This window comes from Sturnira hondurensis, unplaced genomic scaffold, assembly GCF_014824575.4.
Source record: "Sturnira hondurensis isolate 20B ecotype Veracruz unplaced genomic scaffold, ASM1482457v3 Scaffold0002638, whole genome shotgun sequence".
Classification (NCBI taxonomy): domain Eukaryota; kingdom Metazoa; phylum Chordata; class Mammalia; order Chiroptera; family Phyllostomidae; genus Sturnira; species Sturnira hondurensis.
The window spans coordinates 8,091,033-8,111,032 of NW_028075269.1; the positions used below are offsets into that span (position 1 = coordinate 8,091,033).

The window sequence follows — 20,000 nt, forward strand, 5'->3', positions numbered from 1 at the left end:
TTGGGAAAAAACCCCATCACATATAGATCATGGTGAGGGGGCCCGCTCTCCTTGTCTCCTATAAAAGCCAACAGTTCTCACGTTAATGAAACGACCAGCCTGCTTGCTTGCTCTCTCTGTTCAAGGGTGTCCTGATAGCTGAGAAGGTACATTCATCAATTCAAAGTTTCGAGAAAGTAAGTGATCCAAAGACATCCAGAAGTCACACCTAGCGACCTGGGAAGTCATTCAGTTTTGGAGCTCGATCTTTTGCGAGAAGGCAAAAGATCCTCCTTCTTATTCTCATTCCCTGACCCCCACACCTCACCTTTTTTAATTGAGTAAATTTCTCTGCATAATCTCAGAACTCAAACATACTTTATAGCTTTTCCTGGATATTGTACCTATAAACCTCACCTTTCTTGGAAAGAGGATCTATTAAATACAAATGCAAGACACAGCAAGGCTCATCTTCCACAGTTTCTGAGACTTCTCAGAACACACGGATTCCGTTCATAAGATGTTCAACACGGCTCTCACTTCAACTTGTAGGGTTGCACTGGCTCCAGATCTCTCTCATTTTGGTTATTCAGCCCTTTAGAAAACAATGTAAGAAATATTCTTATTCTTCTATATACCTTATTTCAATTCCATTGGTACCCAGAAACAGAGCCAGTCAAGGAAAAGGGCTAATTTGTTATACGTCGGGCATAGTATTGTTGAAGCAGACACACACACGTTCATTCATTCTTTTCTCATTCACCAGGAATACTTTAATGTGAAACAAAGTATGATAAGTATGAATATTATTATTTTTCCTAGTTCTATAAAATTGATGTTAACACATTTTTCTCAGGTAAACACTCCAAGGTTATGTTTCGACTTTTAAAGATAAGAATTAAGAAGGTACGCATAGTATTTCAAATCTTGTAACAATTAATGCTATAGATAGGAGCACTGTGTTTAACTTCTTAGGGTCTCTGTGCTCTTCCTGCTTCAAATCTTTTATCTTCATTATCACCACCATCTAAGAAGATAAAATCTTTGAGGAGTGGCCCCCTCCGGCATTTGAATCAATATGAGATTTTATTTAGGGAATGTCATACTCTGCCTCCTCTCAAGGAACCTTCAGAAGGGAAAAATTACCTTGATGTTCCTGTTTATCTTCCATTTCTGATCTACTGATCCATGCAAAACTGGGGTGGGGGGGCGGGAAGCGGGTGTCTCTGGCATGAAAGACGGAGTTCAAGGAAGTGAGAGGGATAAATTGAAAGAAAGCTGGGAACTGCACTATGCGTGTAATACCCCTTTTAGTGCGTGAGTTCAAGAGAGCTCACGAGGGAATCTCATTGCTTTTTTCAAATGCCCACACACAGCATCTAAGGCCAAAACCCGGTTTCCACACCTCATAATCCAAACCTACTGGTCATACCCACAGGAAAGCAAGCTCTGGTATCTGAGAGTTACAGACCACAATGGACCACTGGACCAACTCCCCAGGAAACGCCGGTCAGGAGAATGTCAGCACAGCCCCGGCCAAAGTCACCCTTCAACACAAGCTCAGAACAACATAAAGAAGCACACGCTCAGGGCAGTATGTCTCCGGGGAGCGATTTCAGATTCCACATAGGAGTAACTGGTGGCCTTGGATAAATCATTCCTCTCATTTATGTGCTGAATGGGAGAAAACAAGTCAACAACTGATGCATGCAAAAGCATTTGGAGGTGATGGATGGAGACATTATGGTGCATTTCGTCAACGGCATGCCATTAGAGAAAACCATTTCATAGAGTAAATTAAGAAAAACAAACCAGCTACGTGACACACTTGAAATTGCCACTGGCCAGACCGGTTTTCCTCCTGCAGGAATGAAGCTGCTTGGACTGACATTATCATTACCACTCGGGCTCCCTTTCCTAGGTCAGCTGCCTGTGCTTCTCTGAGACGTATACCCCTAGCCTGCATTTCCCTGAGACGATGGCCACTCACATAACTGGGGAAACCTGTGTGTCACAGATCCTGGCTTTCTTTGAGCAGTGTCTTGGCTATTATTTGTGTTATCGCTATTTAACTTCATGAGTCAATATGGTGTTTTCTTCACCAAGTCACACAAACCTTTACTGGCAAAATCTGGGTCTTACAAATGAAGCTTACTAGCCCAGCACTGGGCTTACAGTGTTCAGTAAATACTTGTTGATTTTACCTGTGGTTAATTTCTCCTATCTTTCTCACATACCTGACTACTGTTTGCCAAACACTGACACACTGATTAATTCATTAAGAAAGCATTGCTTCAGTCTCAGGGAATACAGAGACAGAAGACTTGGTTCTGACCTCAGGGAGCTCAGGCACACAAGCAACAATCAGAACCTCCTGCAGGCAGAAGTATGGGTGGGGAGGGGAGTACCAAATACTGCTGTTCTGGGTACCTGCAGGGAGAATTCAGGGAAGGCTTTAGGAAAGAGCAGACCCTTTAAAGTTAAGTAGTTGTTAGCTAAGCACTATAGCTGGCGTGTGACAGGGCATGTTAGTGAGCCCAAGCATGGAGCATTGGGTTCCAAGTCATTTGCTACTGCAGGTGCTTCTACTGCAAAGCCCAACCTACTCCCAAGGTCATCCCCTAAGGTCAGGGTAGAAATGGGCTATGAAATCACAGGCCCTTTCCCTGTGAGAAGCAGGCTCTGAGAGCACTCGGATGCACCTCATGGTAACTGCGGCTTCATAAAACTCAGAGCTGATTGATGGGAGCAGGCTCTCTGGCTTGGTAAGTTTAGTCTACCCATGCTTTTAGTACCACTGTGGCTGTGCTTCCTAATGGAAATGCATTTCTCACTCTCACCATTACCTAGATATAGATTCTCTCGGCTATAAAAGGCCATTTACCTCAAGATCTTTGTCTTGTAAGGCATCCCTAATTCAGGAAGGAAACGAGAAGGAGTTGAGAAGAACCCGCCACAAATGTTTTGTCAGGGAGTTCACAGAGACAGAGAGAAAGACTGAGAGAGAGAGAGAGAGAGAGAGAGAGAGAAACACTTAAAAGACCTCAATCTATGTTTGGCTTCAGTTTGCAGCTCCATTATCCCAACTCAGAGCCCCATTCAAGGAATTCACTTTCCCTCGTGAAGGGCTTTAACACAGAAAGCAAACAAGCTAAACATTTCTTTTTGCTGTTTTTTTTCTTTAAGAAATTATGATTGACAGTATAATAAAATCTCGTATTTATTTAATAGCTCATTGGGCCCAGGACCATATTCAAATTATCATATCAACGCTGGTAAATCCACTGTGAGCTGGGAATTACTCCCCAGCTGGGAATACAGGGGTGGAGTCAGAGGCAGGGAGGAGTAAAGCACCACGTCCAAGGTACCCAGACGGCAGAACTGGGATCTGAAAACAGGAGGCCTGATTCCAGTGCTGGGGGCTTTTATGACACCCGGTGCCTTCCAGGCCGTGTATTCACATCTATGTTAAAACACACGACAAAGAACTGTTGAAGTGCAGAGGCAGACACAGTGGAAACTGTGCACCCATCACTTTGTGGAGGAGGAGCTGGGTGCACGTCAGGGGTGCTCCAGATGGACTGGTTGAAGGGAAAGCAAGCGAGACTTCACGGGAACACTCAGAGGTCAGATTCTGAGGTTTCTTTCAAATAATTTGACTTAATAAGAATAATAAGCCACAGATGAGTGGCTCGTTCTCTGCTGTAAAATCACATTATGTCTGGCCAAACTGATCTCTCCATCCAATTACTCCTGAATGACAAGCTGAAAAGGTGTTTCATGCTCAAAACGGCCACTGTGGGGCTGTCTCTTCAATTTGCTGTGTGACTGTGGTGGCGCCACTGACCCTCTCTGAACTTCTCATGAGCTGCAGAGGCTGACTTCATTTGGGCACCAGGAAATAGGGAAGCTTCTCAGAAAGGCTTCTGAATCAGTGTGGTTTCTCTTCCATGGAAAGGCAGGATGGGAGAAGAGATATCTTCTAAAGGAAGAGAAAGTTGTTTTAAACTTCTGGAAGAGCCATGCTAGAGAGTGGGCACACATGCAATAATCTTGCTACTTCATTAAGAAGGAGAGCCCTAGTGGGGGGGCTCAGCTGGTTGGAGTGCCGTCCTGTACACCTAAAGGCTGTGAGTTCGATCCCAGTCACAGCACATGGCTAGATTGTGGGATCGATCCTTGCTTGGGGCATGCATGGGAGGCAACTGATCGATATTTCTCTCTCACATTGATGTCTCTTTCTCTTTCCCTTCCTTTCTCTCTCTAAAACCAATAAATACAGCTTTGGGTGAGGATTAATAAAAAGAAGCAGGGGAAAAAAAAGTTTTTCATTAAGAGGTTGACCTGCAAAAATGGGCCTGAAGCCTTCTGGGTAGACCACCCACTAAGACTCAGAGAAGCAAAGGCGGTCCAGTCTTGAACCCTCAGCGCTCGGGGCCTCCTGCCCCATTCTAAGCAAGCATCATTCTCAAATGCCTCAGCTCACGGTCCAGCGGCACACTGCGACTTAATTCACTTTGGTTTAATAATTAAACAAAAAGTACCCAACGCTTTGAGGAAAGTGAGCATAGGGCAGGAAAAGACAGCAGGGAACCAAACTAGTGCATGGATGTGAACTCTGTCAAAGCAGCATTTCCTAGCTGGACAGGGGTTGGGGAGGGGGACATTAATCTGGGCACAGAAAGTGTTTTATCTGCAACTGACAAATCCCAAATCCTCCAAGCTTCTGTTTCTCCTTACTTAAGACCTGGGTCACAGTATTTATTTACTTAAGTGATGGAGATGAAGGCAGGCTTAACACTGGCCACTGGTCAGAAAAACAGTAACGGGCCTCTTAAGGGGATTGCAGCGATCCCCAGCACCCAACATAACACAAAGGCATTAGAGAAAAGTATAGGAAAAACGACTCACCGACTGAGCTTGCAGGAGATGGGGAGATGGAAGGTAAAGACTCTAAGGGGAGAGAGATGCACAGGTGCCATTCAAAGCAGCAGGACAGTAGAGAGGCCCCTTCCCATTGGGAGATTAGAAGGGATTTTGCAATGTGATGACCAAACTGAAGAGTCGAGCTCTCTTACCTGCCTCCTGCAAATGCCCTGGAGGTTCTTCATATTTTTTTTGAAGAGAGGTTCGTCACAGTTTCCCAGGAAGGCAAACACATTTTCTCAGGAATAATGCCACCTGAGTGCTCTAGAGGGCGAGGAATCAACAGACAGGTGCTGCCCGTAGAAGCTCGAGGTAGCATGGCGGACCTCGACTGACAAACATACACACACTACCCACTGTATGTCAGGCAGCAATCTCCAAATTAATGCATAGAACAACTTAAAACAACTTCGTTATCACCTGCATTTTACAGACACTGTATGCACCAGGCCAAAGTCATCCAGTGCTACAGGGAGGTGAAGCCAGGACTGGCAGGCACGCAGGCTGTGGGCTTCCTGCTCTCACCCACTGATCTGCGCAGCCAGCAGAGAGGAGGTGGTCCGGGGTGACAATGTCACAAAGCTACATCGCCAGGAGATGCAGTCACTCCTACCTGAGGGATAGGAAATGCCCCACCTCAGTTTTATTAACAGCCCTGATTTCTGCTCCTGAGACAGGATGATGAAAAGGGCGTGAGTTAGGGAGCCAGAAAGACTTGGTTTTGAAACTTCCATTCTCCTAGGGAAGATATTCAACTTTTGGAGCCTCAGTTTCCCATCTAGAAAGTGACACTTTATCCCAGGGTTTTGTGAGGATTAAAAACAAAACAGGAGACCATTCAGCAGAGTGTCTGGTCATGGAAAAATAGAAAGCACCTGATTTATAAAAGCTCTTTCAAATGTTTCGTTATAAGGCTCAGTGGAGAGAGCGTCGGGGGCCTTGGGACAGTCACTCCTGCCCCTCTGGGAGGCAGTTCATGCCTATGAAGTGGGAGCATGTACTGGCCGAAGGGGGGGGTCTGTCCATAAGCCAGTCTACCCTGTAGATTCTGCAGACGGGGCTATTTCCTGCCCCTGCACAATGAAAAGCAATTCTAGTAGGTGCTAAGCTTAATTAGTTTGTGTCCAGACGAGCTTTCAAGGGCTGTGCACATGCACTTGTCATCATGATCTGCCACCTGTTTCTGGAAAGCCTACATTCCCAGAAGTCTGAGCCTAGCTTCTCGGTACAGTAACTGGATGAAATTTCCATTCAGTCTACCTCTCACTCCAGCTCCCTAGGCACGGGCCTGAAGTCAACACCCTCTTCTGCTGATGGAGCAGGTGAGAGGAGGGTTAACTGCTCACAGCACGTCTTAGCTACTCACTATGGCCATGGGCCACCTGTGCTTGGGCAGCTGAGGCATCTGCTCTGCAAGCTCAAAGTGTCCACACGGGTGCTGGGTGGCACCCAAGACAACCATGAGGGCCTGAAACGGTTATATGTGAGTCTGAGCTGGAATTCTGGCCTACGGCATTCTTCCTATTCTCCTGGTATTGAAATCAAGAATTGTTTCCTGGAATTACCCCAAAGAATCTCTACTGGGTAGGAAGGAGGACGTGGATGAATATAGCCCAATGGGCACGGAAATGTAGACTTTTGGGATATACTGCAGATTCACGATCACGTTGCTTTTCTTCAGTGGTTCTTCCCAGAGAAAAGAACAAAGACATAACACAATCTCCCCTGCCCCACTGCCTGCCACCTCCTGGCTGCCATGACATTTCAGTGGCATCCATCATTCAAAAAATAGTGAGGGGGAGATAGCTGCTCCTGGGGACAAAGGAGAACGGGTAGTGGTTGCTCCATTACCCAGTGGGGTTTGCTTCCTCACCCCCACACATGTCACATGCGCACAATAGCGCCCCCAGCCCCCACTGCACGGGCACTCTGCCCCACAGAAATGACACTGGCCAGAGAGAAATCTTCACCCTCAGAAATCTATGGCAAGATAGATGACCGTGTGATGGAAAGCAAGAGTACCCTGAGTGCCTTATCGATCGACCTGCCAGCCCATGAATGGTGGGTAATAAAAATTTATTGAAATTTTGAAAAAAAAAAGTCACTTATTTTAATTCTTCTGAAAGGGAGTACTGATGTTGCATGTGAATAACTCCTCCCCTCCCCCAGGGCTCAGTCACCATCCTTCCACCAGCCAATCCTCCAAACAGCACGGATTTAAAAATCTTGCAATTTTTATTTGCATATAAAGGCCGCTAGATATAGAATATCACAATAAATTTAAAGAAACAACTGCTTTCCTAAATTTCATTAACAAGATAACATAAAATAGAATAAAGCTCAACAGCATTTACAATGGGAAAACAGAAATGACTATTAGCGACAATATTTTGTGCTAGCGAAGATTGCATCGACACACAGTGCAAAATGGGGGGGGGGAGGAAGTAAGAAGACAATTCAGGGGATTTAAATATAAAGGACAACTAAGCCTTATTTTAGTTAGCTTCCATTGCATCCATTAAAGTCTACACACACCTGTAACTGTACCTAGATTTAACTCAAGCTCTTTAAGACCTTGAGTTCTGAGAAAATGTGTGAGCTCCTTTCAAACTTTGGACGCCCAGCTCTATCGCACCCATCTGGCAGCTCCACTGTCCTTGGCAATATTAAACTCCTAACTTAGTCATAATACACAAAAAATACTTATATATATAAACCCATATTAAGAAGGAGTCTGCACACTCTTTTTTTTACTGCTCTTGACAGATTCCATTTCCATATTTTTAAAGCTAAAATAATTTAAAAGAAACGAACAAACAATGAGACCTTGTATAACCACAGTGTGGATCTCATGAACTGAGCCATCCTTTGAATGAGGGCTGTTTTCTTCCCTTGACACAACTTGCTTTATAGCCACAGTGTGAAGGGAAGTCTTTTGCCACGCCGCCTTTTGTTGAAAAGATTACTATAGACCCGGGCCACAGCTGCAAGAAAGAGAAGCTCTACCAAGACAACAACAACAGCTAAACATCAAAAAAAAAAAAAAAACAGTTCAAACAATACTCTTAAACAGTTGTGCAAATCTGGTGGGTTTTTAAAACACTGCCTGCCTGTTTCTTTTTTTTTCTTTTTCTTCCAGCTTAAAGCATATTGAAATAAGACTCTTATCACCTTTTAAAAAGAAAGCTTGGCTGTCCTTTGGTGAACACTAACAATTTACAATGGCGTGGCCTTTGAGAAAACAGAAGTCATTTTACAAATTCACAACGCTCCTCTGATTTCAAATGGATACCCCATTTAAAAAATAATAATAATAATAATAAAGAAGAAGCACAACCTCTAGCATCATTTTTTTTTGTTCCAACAATTTACAAAAAGAACTCACAGGATTTGGAAATAAACCAGTAAGAGAATGTAAATTTGCAATTAGAAAAAATGGCAGTTTATAGACCTTCCCTCACATTCCAATGGGGCATTCGGAGCTTCAGGAACCCTGTGGGTTTGGAAGGTCAAATATAATTGGAGGGTTGGTCGGTTGAAAGCTGACTGTACACGTTGAGGCATTGATGTACGTTGTGTAACCGTCGGTCATAATGCCGTAACCTGCGGGGAGAGAGTGTCACGCTTACTGTAATATACACAAATAGCAGAGACTCAATGCAGGGCCATCAGGCAAGGGAAACAAACAAACAACAAAGTCTTTGCCGGTGGGTAGTGAGATGGAATTCAGGGAGCCTCTCCGGACATAACAGCTTTCCAAAACAGCCTGGTTTTATTCTACTTTCTTTAAAGGAAGAATCCTCTACTTCAAAGAAAAGTGCTTCCTTTTTCTTTATTTAAATAGTAGATCTGTCAGAGGAAGGCTGTAAAGTGTCTTGGCTAGTTGGAATATTAAAAAATCCGCCCCCTCTTTTTTGAATATGATTTTCATTTCAAAGCCCTGTGTTAACTATTGCGTTCTCGGGGACGGAAAGAGGAACACCAACTCAGGGCCACACATCCAAACCCCAGTCTTCGGATGAATGAAGGAGGGAGTGCCGCCTTGGAGGTTAGGAGAGGAGGAGGCTTGGCACCTTATCTCTGAAATAACATCGACACTGCCTCAATGAGAGTTAACAATAACTAATCTTATCTGACTTGAACTGTGTGGCTTTGACGCTAAATCCCATTTCACTCAAAAGTGATCTTTTGTCCAAGTGATTTGGAGAAACATCACCCCAGGACTATGCTTTCTAAGCTTACCTGGACACTGGGGTCAAGCAAAAACACTCCCCACGGGCAGTATAAATCTCCTGTGACTTACTGGAAGAATGCTAAGAAAGTTTCTCTGGGTCTCTGGTATGTACGATCCTTTTATGATTTTTCAGACTTTGAAATTTGCAGCACTGCTGCCAATTTGCACACTTCCTTTATAGCTTCTGCAATTAAGTTTGCAAATCTATGTTGGTATCAGGCTCTATGGCACAGAAAAATATGCCCGTGAAAAAAATAAAATTTCCAGGATTTATAGAAATAACTGAGAAGGTCCCCTGCCCCGCTTCCAAATTGCTAAAATTTCTCCAAGTAAGCCTGTGGAGAGCTTAATGAGGGCGAATGGAAAAATCTCTTACGAAAAGAAAAGAGGCATTTAAAATGTGCACTGTTTAGTTCTGGGGTCATAAAGTCTTGTTATCTTTCTCCATCAGGAGGCTGGTGTTTGCCCTCTCTCTGCCCTCCTCAGCTGTCTTAAGCAAGTAAAATCAAGACGAGTTTATTTGAATATGATCTCCTCCCTTTTAAGCAAGTTTATTATTTTGGGACTTTAGTGGAATTCCCCAATTGTCTGGCTAGTGTAAAGCTAATTAATGATTTTTAAAAAAAGATGAAATGCAAACCCATAGGCATGCTGCAGGAATCCAAACCTGGTAGCTGTCCTTAGAAATGCTGCTTAGACCTGAGCTCCCACTCACCCCACCTCGAGTCATGTACCGTGCCTTCGAGAAGTACCTTCCTTTTCAGTCAGGGCAGGAAGACATCTGCTACTCTTGGGGAGCTGCACCCCCGCTTTTCATCCACCTAGCTGGCACCTGCACTCAGAGCTCACTTACTTTCTCTGGCCTCGGTAGGATGATTTTCAATATGCTCTTTATTACCTGCCTAAAGCAGGAAGCCACTGGATTTGTGGGTTTTGAAAAGCAAACTTGTTTTGTGGCTTCATCAGGTACATAGATCTAAACCCCTCAAATGCAGATTCATAAATAACTTTAGAGAACAGCTATAAGCAGGAGATGGAGAGAACAGGGCAGCTGCCTACGTACACATACCCACTGCACAAATGGATGCAACTGGGAGAGGCCGGAGTGCCGGAAAATGAGGCCCGCCAAAAGAGCGCTCTGTGTCTGCCCAAAGGCCCAGTTCCCCCCGGTTTGCAAAAGGGAGGACATACACAACCTAGAACCCCGAAGCTTCCCAGGAGACTTTCAGGTTCTATGAACTTGACTCCAGCTTGCTGTGAAAGGCAGACAATGGCAACAAGACGAGTTCTCATCTAGGGGAGATTCAATTATTCTGTTTAACCTCAGCCGGAGCTAGCAGTGCTGAGGATTTCTCAGAAGTCTGAAATGGCTTTCCGAGGTTAGTAAGAAAACGTCTATGTGCAAATGTACAGGTCCCTGCTACTTCTACTACAGAGTCTTCACTGCACGTGCGAAGTTATTTTTTCAAGAATGTCTTGTCTTGGCCCTGGCTGGTGTAGCTCAGTGGATTGAGCGGGGGCCTGCGAACCAGATGATCACGGTTCAATTCCAGTCAGGGCACATGCTTGGGTTGCAGGCCAGTTTCTGGCAGGGGCCAGTTCCCTGCAGGGGATGCACGAGAAGCAACCATACATTGATGTTTCTTTCCTCTCTCCTTCCCTTTCCCTCTAAAAAGATAAATAAATAAAATATTTAAAAAAAAAAGAATGTCTTGTCTTCCTGGGTCTCTGTATGCATTCNGTGTAGCTCAGTGGATTGAGCGCGGGCCTGCGAACCAGACGATCACGGTTCAATTCCCAGTCAGGGCACATGCTTGAGTTGTAGGCCAGTTTCCGGCAGGGGCCAGTTCCCTGCAGGGGATGCACGAGAAGCAACCATACATTGATGTTTCTTTCCTCTCTCCTTCCCTTCCCCTCTAAAAAGATAAATAAATAAAATATATATAAAAAAAGGAAGTCTTGTCTTCCTGGGTCTCTGTATGCATTCTATACGAGACACAGTATTTAGAGGTAGGAGGAGACCATACGACTTACTTAGTCTAATATCCAGGCCATCTCTTCTGACACTCTTGAAGAGAAAATTGGTCCTTTATTACTTCCCAGCTGCTCTTCAGCAGCGGCTATCAAACATTCCTCATCAGGTCCCTGAAATTCCAGAAGCTGCCTGGGGCAGTGCTGGGCTTTCTGTAAGGTGGGCCAGACCTGGTTCCCACTCTCTACTCTGTTTCAAACAGCCCAGCTCCGTATAACATAACCATCAGCATTACGCACAGGTGTTTCTCCTTGCATTTTACCTGATGAAAGGGTTCCCCCTGGTAGGAAGAGACTGAAAACTACTTCAGCTACTCCCAGGACAGCTAAGGTCCCCACTGTGGAATGGGATCACGGGTAAACGACACAGTATGTCATGGGTCCCTTTCTTCCGGTCTTACCTTCATGAATTCCACCAAACACATGGAGCTTGGGTCGGACTCGCCTCTGGACTGTGTTTAAAAGCTCCACGCAGCCCACTCTTTGAAGTTCCTTTGGAACCCAGTCTCGAAAACCTAAGGGCAAAATGCAATCAATACTCTTAATTTTCTTTCTTCAGGTAAGGTTTCATTTAGACTTTCAGGAAGCCATAACTCACAGAAGGTTTATTACATTATCTGTAATCCTAGCCTCTCCATTAAAGCTCACAATGGCTTTTAAGGAACTTTTCACTCGTCACTTTGTCTTCTTTAGGTTCCTGAAAAAATTTTTTTTTATTTCCACTTTTTTCCTTCCTGTTAATTAACATTTTTTTTCCTGTAACGGATTTGATTTATTCAGCCACAGGTTTCAAATCTTCTTCATGGGTCCAATGACATTTATTCCCGGCAGACCCATAATATCTCTTTCTCTCCGGATTTAGTTACTTCTCTTTTTTATTACACCTTTCTGATAGCAGTTTACTTCCAAGACAATCCATAGAAGACTGTTTGGGAGGGGCTGCCCGAGAACTGGCCACAAGATACCTTGCTCTCTTCAGTTATATCCACTCTTAACTCTTGGAGCTCCGTGATGACCAACACTTGGAAACACCAAGTTCCTCCCCCAGTTCCCTCGCTAGCAACAAGCAGCAAGGGTGACCTCGTGGTGGCATGCGGGAAGCTGGGGCTAATTGACTACCTTTACGTAAAAGCCACTTAGTTCTACACTTAATGCAGAAAATCCATAAAAACTGACATCAATTATAGCCAAAGTCAGCTATCTGAGTGATTATGGTCCGAGTGCCTCAGCAGGATGGGGTGTTAGGGAAGGCAGGTGGGACAAAAGGCTAAATCCTCATCAGTGGGAATCCATTCTGTAGCTCCATTAGGTGATCCTTACTATTTAGAAACAATGCGGCAGAAAGGGACAGGCAAGTCCACTCCACTCTGGTGAGACTGGAGAAATGCAGATTTAGCATCTCTGTAGAGACGCGTCAGCCGCAGGGTGGGGAATACCGGCCAGAGAGTGTGGGAAGAACATCCGGTGGAAGTGGGGGCCCTATAAAAATCCAACCAGGGGTTTTAAAAGTGTGCTAATTAGAGGGAAAAAATCCTTAGTCCACAGTAATTGGCACATTCCCTCATGGAAGTGTTTTTCTTGAAGAGGGAAAATACTTCATTTCACGTGCAATCACCAGAGAAAGCACCTTGCTCATTCCCTAATAGTAAAGTCCTATGGCGCCATGGCTTCCCTTCCCAGAAGGGGCAAATTCAAGGCCAATCCCACCACCCACTCCTACCTGCCAAGCCAGCCTTTTCCCAAGAATCCCGACAACTGTACTGGCTGAGGTTTGGCTTTACCTTATGAAAACCTGGCCTGAGCTTTTATTTGACAACTCCAGACCTTGCTGTGCTCTACGCACGGACGCGCTCTGAACACTTCATCTTTACTGTTTGCAAAGAGAGAGAGGGTAGCCTTCTCTGCAAGGATGTCTGAATTCTTCGGGGGCTTGCATTCGGACTTAACCATCACTACCGCTTTCTTTTGTACAAATAATTTAATTACTTGATGCAGTCTGTGAATCCATCAACCTGTCCAAAGTTATATTCCAAATAATACTTCAGGCATGTAAATGTTCTCTATGCCGAGGATGTCTAACCCCCTGACACCCCCTACACACATTCTGCGGAGAATCATGCCTGGCCCCGGCAGGTTGCTCAGGGAAAGCGCCCACTTGGCTGGGACGCTGCCTGTGGAGGCCCTCACTGGGCGACGGTGCTGCAGAATATTTCACGAGCAATTTAAAGATCTAGTTAGTCTCTAATGGCTGCTAAACAGGGAAGTGAATTAATTATGACTTGATAAAGACTGTGGATACAGAAGATCTTTTAACACATGGGATAGGCCGTGGCTGGTGTGGCTGAGTGGACTGAGTGCTGGTCTGCAACCTGAAGGGTCACCAGTTCAATTCCCAGCTAGGGCACGTGCCTGGGTTGCAGGCCAGATCCCCAGTTGGGGGTGCAAGACAGGCAACCAATCTTTGTTTCTCTTACCCAATGATGTTTTTCTCCCTCTCCTTCTCCCTTCTTTCCCCTCTCTCTAAAATAAATAAATAAAACCTTTAAAAAAAATAAAACACGGGATAGGGTGGTATGAGTTAGGGGGGGAAAGCACGGGGATGGTGATTCCAAAACATTGAAAAAGTCAGGGAATGCTGCATCTTGCACGAATCCACAGCCTCCCGGTCTGCAGCAGGCCTGGCCCCCTGCTCCTGGTTTCCCCTGGCATTAAAACGTGCCAGCGTGGTTCAGGCCCTGGTCCTCCCTTCCGGTGTTTCTTTGTGACACACAGAGCACTTCCCTTGTGAGGGCAGCTTGGAGGGGAAAATCTCTGCAAAGAGCAAATTTGTACCAGGGAGGCATGTTAGATTTTTTTCTTTTTTCAGGCTCATGCAGGAGGACAGGACGCGGACAACAGCCCTGAGCCACAGGAGAAAATGCTGCAAAGATCACTTATTTTTGTATGAAGTGTGTTCCCCCTCTCGCCAAATCAAGATGATTAAGTTTTCTAGTACATGTAAAAATCTGTTACGAGGGTGGACTTCATGGTCTGTGTATTTTACCACAACTTAAACAAAAAGACAGAGAAAGAAAACTCTCCCACTGAAAGTGCACCATCTGAATTTCCTCAGCACGTCTGAGTTTGAAAAGGGAGGGTCCTGGCGTAACAGACACTGAGTAGATGGGGATTAAGGTGGTAGTCATGTTTGGAAAATACTCTGCGGCTAAGCCGAACCGCTTGTGAGTAAAGTAGAAGACTATGATATCAGTCAAGTAATCATCTTTTGACCCATAATCTGGGTAACTAAAAGGAGCCTGGAACCATCTAAACCTGGATACCGGCTTCATGTATCTATAAGGTATCCTTAAGTAATATTTAGTGTAAGTCTTTATTTAATACCTTAGCTAAAAAAAATCTTTTTTTTCATATCATCAGCACAATTTTTTAGCTTGAGAGATCTCCCAGGTTACTCTATAATATGGAAAAAATGGGCTCCTTTGAATGAGATTTTCTATCATTCGCTGCCATGCATACATCTGTCCTGTAATTGAGAGGGAGGTCCCCATCTCCCTTCCACTCCCTACCCTCTTACACCAAAGTGAATACAGTTCTTAAAATAAATTATCAAGCTCAAAAGACTGTGGAGCTCCATACTCATTTGATTTTCCCTGACTTGACTAAATCAAAAAATTTAATTTCAAGAACACCTGTAAGCCCAACAGAACTGCTGAGTTTAATTAGCATCCTGGGTTTCTTGAAAGACATGGACACTTTCTGTATTCGCTTTTTTATTGAAGGAAAATGATTATGTCCCTGAAGCATTTATTCATGGTGCTTGGGAAAGAAGGCATCTCGTATGACAAAACGACACCCTTTGCTTCACTTACCTAGAGGAGGTCCATGCGTCATGAGAATGTCGATGCCCTCAGGAATGAGGTTCCATTTGTCCAGCAGAGACTGACCTCTGGGCAGGTTAAAGCCCCATCCATTAAACCACGGGGTCCTTGGGGGAGAGAATACACATGCTATCAGGCCAGCAGAGCCTCGTTGCTGCCCTGCAATGTTCTGTCCCGCACATTCCCCCACGGTTTGCATGGCTCTCTTTTCTCCTTTTGATGCTTGGCCCTGGCAGCGGGATGCTTCTTTGTTGACTGCTTCAAACCCAATCCCTCTGAAAGCCAGTGTGCAGCCTGCGAATGGTTCGACCAGAAAGGGGCACACGCACCTTTGCAGTGGAGACTTCCCCGGCAGACTTCTATCAAAATCCTAACAACGCTCTGTCTTCCCCCAAATCGCACTGCTTCCTCTGCTGCCCAGCCCGGTTCCGAAGCCTTTCCACCCATCCTGTAGTGGCTGAGAGCTAAGAAATCCCATCAGCACCCCTTCTTCCTCCCCATCACTGTGGCACTGCTTCCCCAGGAAGATTCTCACTGCCGTCCCTGGAGAAAAGGACAAGTGCTCTGCAGGCAGACACCTGTGTACGTGGAGAATACACTGCACTGAGAACACGGGGAAAACACGGGGGCTCTGGAAGGCGACATGGAACACAGTGAACCAAAGGCCAATGTGGAATTTTCCTTCTGTCACCAAAAGGAAGATTTCTGGGGACACCGCTGGTCACTCTGGAACCTACCCTCCTGACAGTGAGTGCACCCCACCCTCTCGGGAACTCCTGCTCTAGAAAGGAGGTTTGAGATCAACGCTTCGGGGCCTTTGCCGATCTGATGAGTGTTTCTAACTGGAGCTGAAAATGTCTCTGCCATTTATAGTAACAGGAGAGCGATCGATTTTTCTCTACAAATGCCACAGGCTAAATTACACCAGAACCAAGCAGTTCAGTGCTATCCTAGTCCCAGGTATCCAGCTGTAACCGTTATTTTCTGAAACTGAGTCTTTTGTTCTGTAGGAAGTTTCCAATTTGTCACGGCACGCATGCACGTAAAAGGCAAGCTGGTCAGTTTTCTGGCATAGGTCTTTCTCCTTCAACTTAAGCCGCCCCTTCCATGCCCACAGAAAGAGGAGACCTTGTTTGTGAGTGAGGTCACCTGGCAGGTCACAGCTAATTCAACAGGGTACATTCTCATTTAAGGCCAATCATGGTCCGGACTAATCAGATTTGCTCAAGACTCTGAACTCAGAAACACTCATTCACTTGACGGCGGTTGTGTGTGGTCAAGGCCAGAGGGGAAAGAATGGCAACTAACAGCCAAGTGCAAATGCACGCCACAGGTGAGAAGCTCAGTTCCCGCTGAGCTTTGAGAAATTTCCAGAGATAGGAGATTATGTAGCCCCGGTCAGAGAGAGAGAAACCAAGTAAATGTCTGACTTCATTCCTAACTGCTTTCCAAGTCCCTAAGCCAGCCTCAGGAAGCTTATTTGTGATAACAATAGTACTATAATAACAATAATAATTATTACAGCTATTACTTATTGAATGTTTATGTCAAGGTACTATCCTAAGCACTCTACTGGTAGTAACATAATTAAACCCCACAACAAGCTTATGATGTGGGTACTATTATGAACCCCATTTTACAGAGAGAAAACTGAGGCACAGAGCAGTCAAGTAAACACAACCAATAAATGAATATAAACCCAAGCAGGCTGGCTGTAAAACCCATACTCTAAACCACCACCCAGTTCCTCTTCTAGTAGTATATTACTACCTGAATTAACGTGGAACTTTTTTGCCCTGGGTGAGCGCCTTCTGTACTCTCAAATTTGAGTGTCTTGCAGCTTGAAGCCAAATGAGCTCTTAACTGGAATAATGTATCTATGCCATGGGTCTGAAATCCAGCAATAAGATGGCATAGTGGACACCAATGGTCTTTGCCTGCTCAGTTCTTTCTTCTTTCTTGTGGTAAGAGCACCCAAATTTCCCCGGGGGAACCTTTCCCTCTCCGACTCAGTACGTGGGCTCTAGAATGAGGCATGGACTGTCTCTCCCTGGATGGTGATTGGTCTAGGGATGTATGTATGACCCGAATCAGGCCAATGAGAGTCACCCTCGAGATTTTGCCAGTGCTACCTAAAAAGAAGTCACGGTTTCCTCTCTGAAACCCTTATCAAACCACCACAAAGAAAGCCAAGAAACAGAGGGCCTTGATGACCCTGTCGGGCTTAGGGATCCAGCTGTGCCTGCAGCCAATTGCATTTTTCTTCTGACTCCATCTTCTTTTTATTAGCTTGAGTGAGATCCTGCTTGTTGCAACTGAAAGAGTCCTGAGATATACAATGATTGCTTTTAGTGTAGAAATGTTGTATGTACCTATCTTTCCCCACCCCAATATGTTTATGTTCTACTTCTTGGAACCTGTAAAAATGTTACCTTACTTGGCAAAGGGGAATTAAGTTTGCCCCAGAGTTTAGGAGCTAATCATCTGATCTGGTATTAGGGAGACCATCCTGGATTACCTGGGTAGGCCACCAGCTTCCCTGAAAGTGGAGGACGGAAACAAAAGAGGAGGCTGGAGCGATGCAGTGTAAGAAAGGACTCAACCTGCCGTGGCTGGCGTTGAAGACGAAGGAAGAGAACAAGAGCCGAGGAATGTGGGCAGCCTCTAGAAGCTGGAAAAGGTAAGGCAAGAAAAGCACCCCCACCCCCCACCCCAAGAGCCTCCAGAGAGAAACACGACCCTGCTGACACCTAGATTTGAGCCCAGCTCTCATTGGTCAGAATTCTGACCACCAAGACGGTAGGGTAGTAAATGTGTGTTGTTTCGAGCCACGAAACTTGTGGTGATTTGTTGCAGCGACAGTAGACTGTGAATCCGGTATCTAACAGGTCCGAGCTGGCTACGCAACTTCAGAGATGAGTGGCAATGGCCTTGGTGGCACGTAGCGTGTGTTTAATCAACACAGCCCTCCACAGCCACACTGCCTTGCTCCGTTCCACACGCTTTTGGCTTCCTCTGCGGAACAGGCAGCGCTTGCTTTCCTACCCCAGTCTCCCTGCCAGGGGGCGGGGCGTGGGGAAAATGCCAGGCTGACCCTCTCCAACAGGGCTCAATTAGTCCATCTCACTCTGCCTTGTTTTCTCGGCTTCCCTGCCTTCAGAATGGAAAACATTATTTCATTCGAGTCTAAAACAGAGCTTTCCCCGTGTGCAATGCCCATTCTTCCTCTTCAGTTCTATTGTACAAGGACCCTTTTCCATGATTGGTCTTCAGAGTAAAAAGAAAAGAAAAAGGGCAAGTTCAAAACCCAGTGAAAACTCAGCGAGCATTTTGGCAGGAGAGGGAGAAAAATAAGCAAAAACATCTGTTTGCCTAGATTTTGAAAACAAGCGTCTGGGCCTGGGGTTCCGTCTGAATGGCACACAAAGAAGGTCGGAAAGGGTCCCGCGCACACTCAAGATGCCGGTACAATGAGGGGCTGAGTTCGCTGCCAGCGACTGTCGGAGGGTAGTCGGCCTCTGACCCCCCGGACGGCCCAGGGGCTTCCAGCGTCAAAGAAACAGGACTTAAGTTTTCCAGTCTCCCCAGTTTCCTCTGAAAGAACGTTCTCTTAGAAACTCACAGCCCTGCTCCCCCAGGAAACGCTCCGTGTTATGACTTCACTGTAAAAGGTTCAGACAGACCCCCGGTCTACAGATACCCCAGATTTCCCTTGGTTAACATTAAACTTGTGACAAAATCCAGAAGTTTCCAAGTTAAGGGCAAACTTGAAAAATGCCTGGCTCTCATTCAGACTCAAACCTGTATGCGCAGGAGAGCAACAGCGAGACTAAGTGGTAGGAAAGGGTACCTTTACCAAGTCCCCTATTTGCTTTACATCGGGGTTTCTCGTAGACTATTACATTTAATTTCTTACAACAATTCTTGAGCTACATTATTATCAGCTCTATTTTTAGACAAAAATGCTGAAGACCAGTAACATTAAGTGACTTGTCAGCTCAGATCTGAACCCAGATCTGCTTGCTCCAAAGCCTGTGTTTTTCCTCTGCACAGTGCCGAACTAAAATCTTGGAGCTCTATCCCAGTTCTCACCCACATAAAGGAAAAACCAGGCCTGCTCCATACAGTCCCGTAGGCTGTGCACTGTACAGCCTCGGACGGTGCCATGGCGTCGAGTGATTGAGGTGGCTCCTCGTAAAAGCGAAGAGCGGCCCCGACCAGGTAGCTCTGTTGCAGCACTGTCCTGGTAATAAGCCAAGGGTGCAGGTTCAATCCCAGGTCAGGACGAACATAAGGAGCAACCAACCAATGCAAAATAAGTGGAACAAATCAATGTTTCTCTCTCTCTCTCTCTTAAAAAAAACAAACACAACAAACCTAAGGGTGACTCTGTCGCTATGGCTTTTCCAGGATGTTTTCTGTCCCTCTAGATCTTCTAGATAAGGCCTTTTCTACAAGACAGTGGCCAAGCAATAGGAAAAGCAGCCCAGTGACGGGTTCCAGAATTCTCCCAGCCTGGCGTAATATTGTAAACGGGGCACACAGGAGTTGGCAGACCCGTGTGTTAATTCTCAGTCTGCAATCAATTCACCAACTCATGTGCACCTTCAAGAAGAGAAAGACCCTCAATGGACCAGTTTCCCCTGCTGAGAAATGAACAAAGGGGTGGATTTGATTACTAGATTTCAGGATTGGTTTTAGGTTTGCAGGAAGTATCTGCAGAAGCCCATACCCAAAGCAGGTACCTGTGGGGGCACTTTCCTGGGGAGAAGGAGCTCTGACCTCGCTTGCTCACTCTGCCCCCTCCTCCTTTCTGACCTGCCCCTCTGAGCACAGCTGGCAAAACCGGGCCCTTGATGATCTATGATCCAGAAACCCTCACGTTCTAAAATTCTGTGCAGCCTGTCCACGTTCTGAGTAAATGCTGTGAATTGCTTGCAATGAATTACCTA

At 45.5% G+C, this 20,000-nt stretch overlaps 1 protein-coding gene across 4 annotated transcripts in view; it reads right to left on the minus strand.

The window, feature by feature from the left end:
- Positions 1–7,119: 7,119 nt before the first annotated feature.
- Positions 7,120–20,000, minus strand: part of MPPED2 (metallophosphoesterase domain containing 2) — a 164,507-nt gene continuing 151,626 nt past the window's right edge. For all 4 annotated transcript variants that reach the window (XM_037040430.1, XM_037040432.1, XM_037040431.1 and 1 more), the window contains exons 5-7: positions 15,040–15,155; positions 11,572–11,685; positions 7,120–8,508 (exon numbers count right to left, since the gene is read on the minus strand). In XM_037040430.1, the coding sequence (XP_036896325.1) occupies positions 8,390–8,508; positions 11,572–11,685; positions 15,040–15,155 (349 nt within the window). In that variant the 3' untranslated portion in view covers positions 7,120–8,389. The remainder of the gene's footprint in view (positions 8,509–11,571; positions 11,686–15,039; positions 15,156–20,000) is intronic.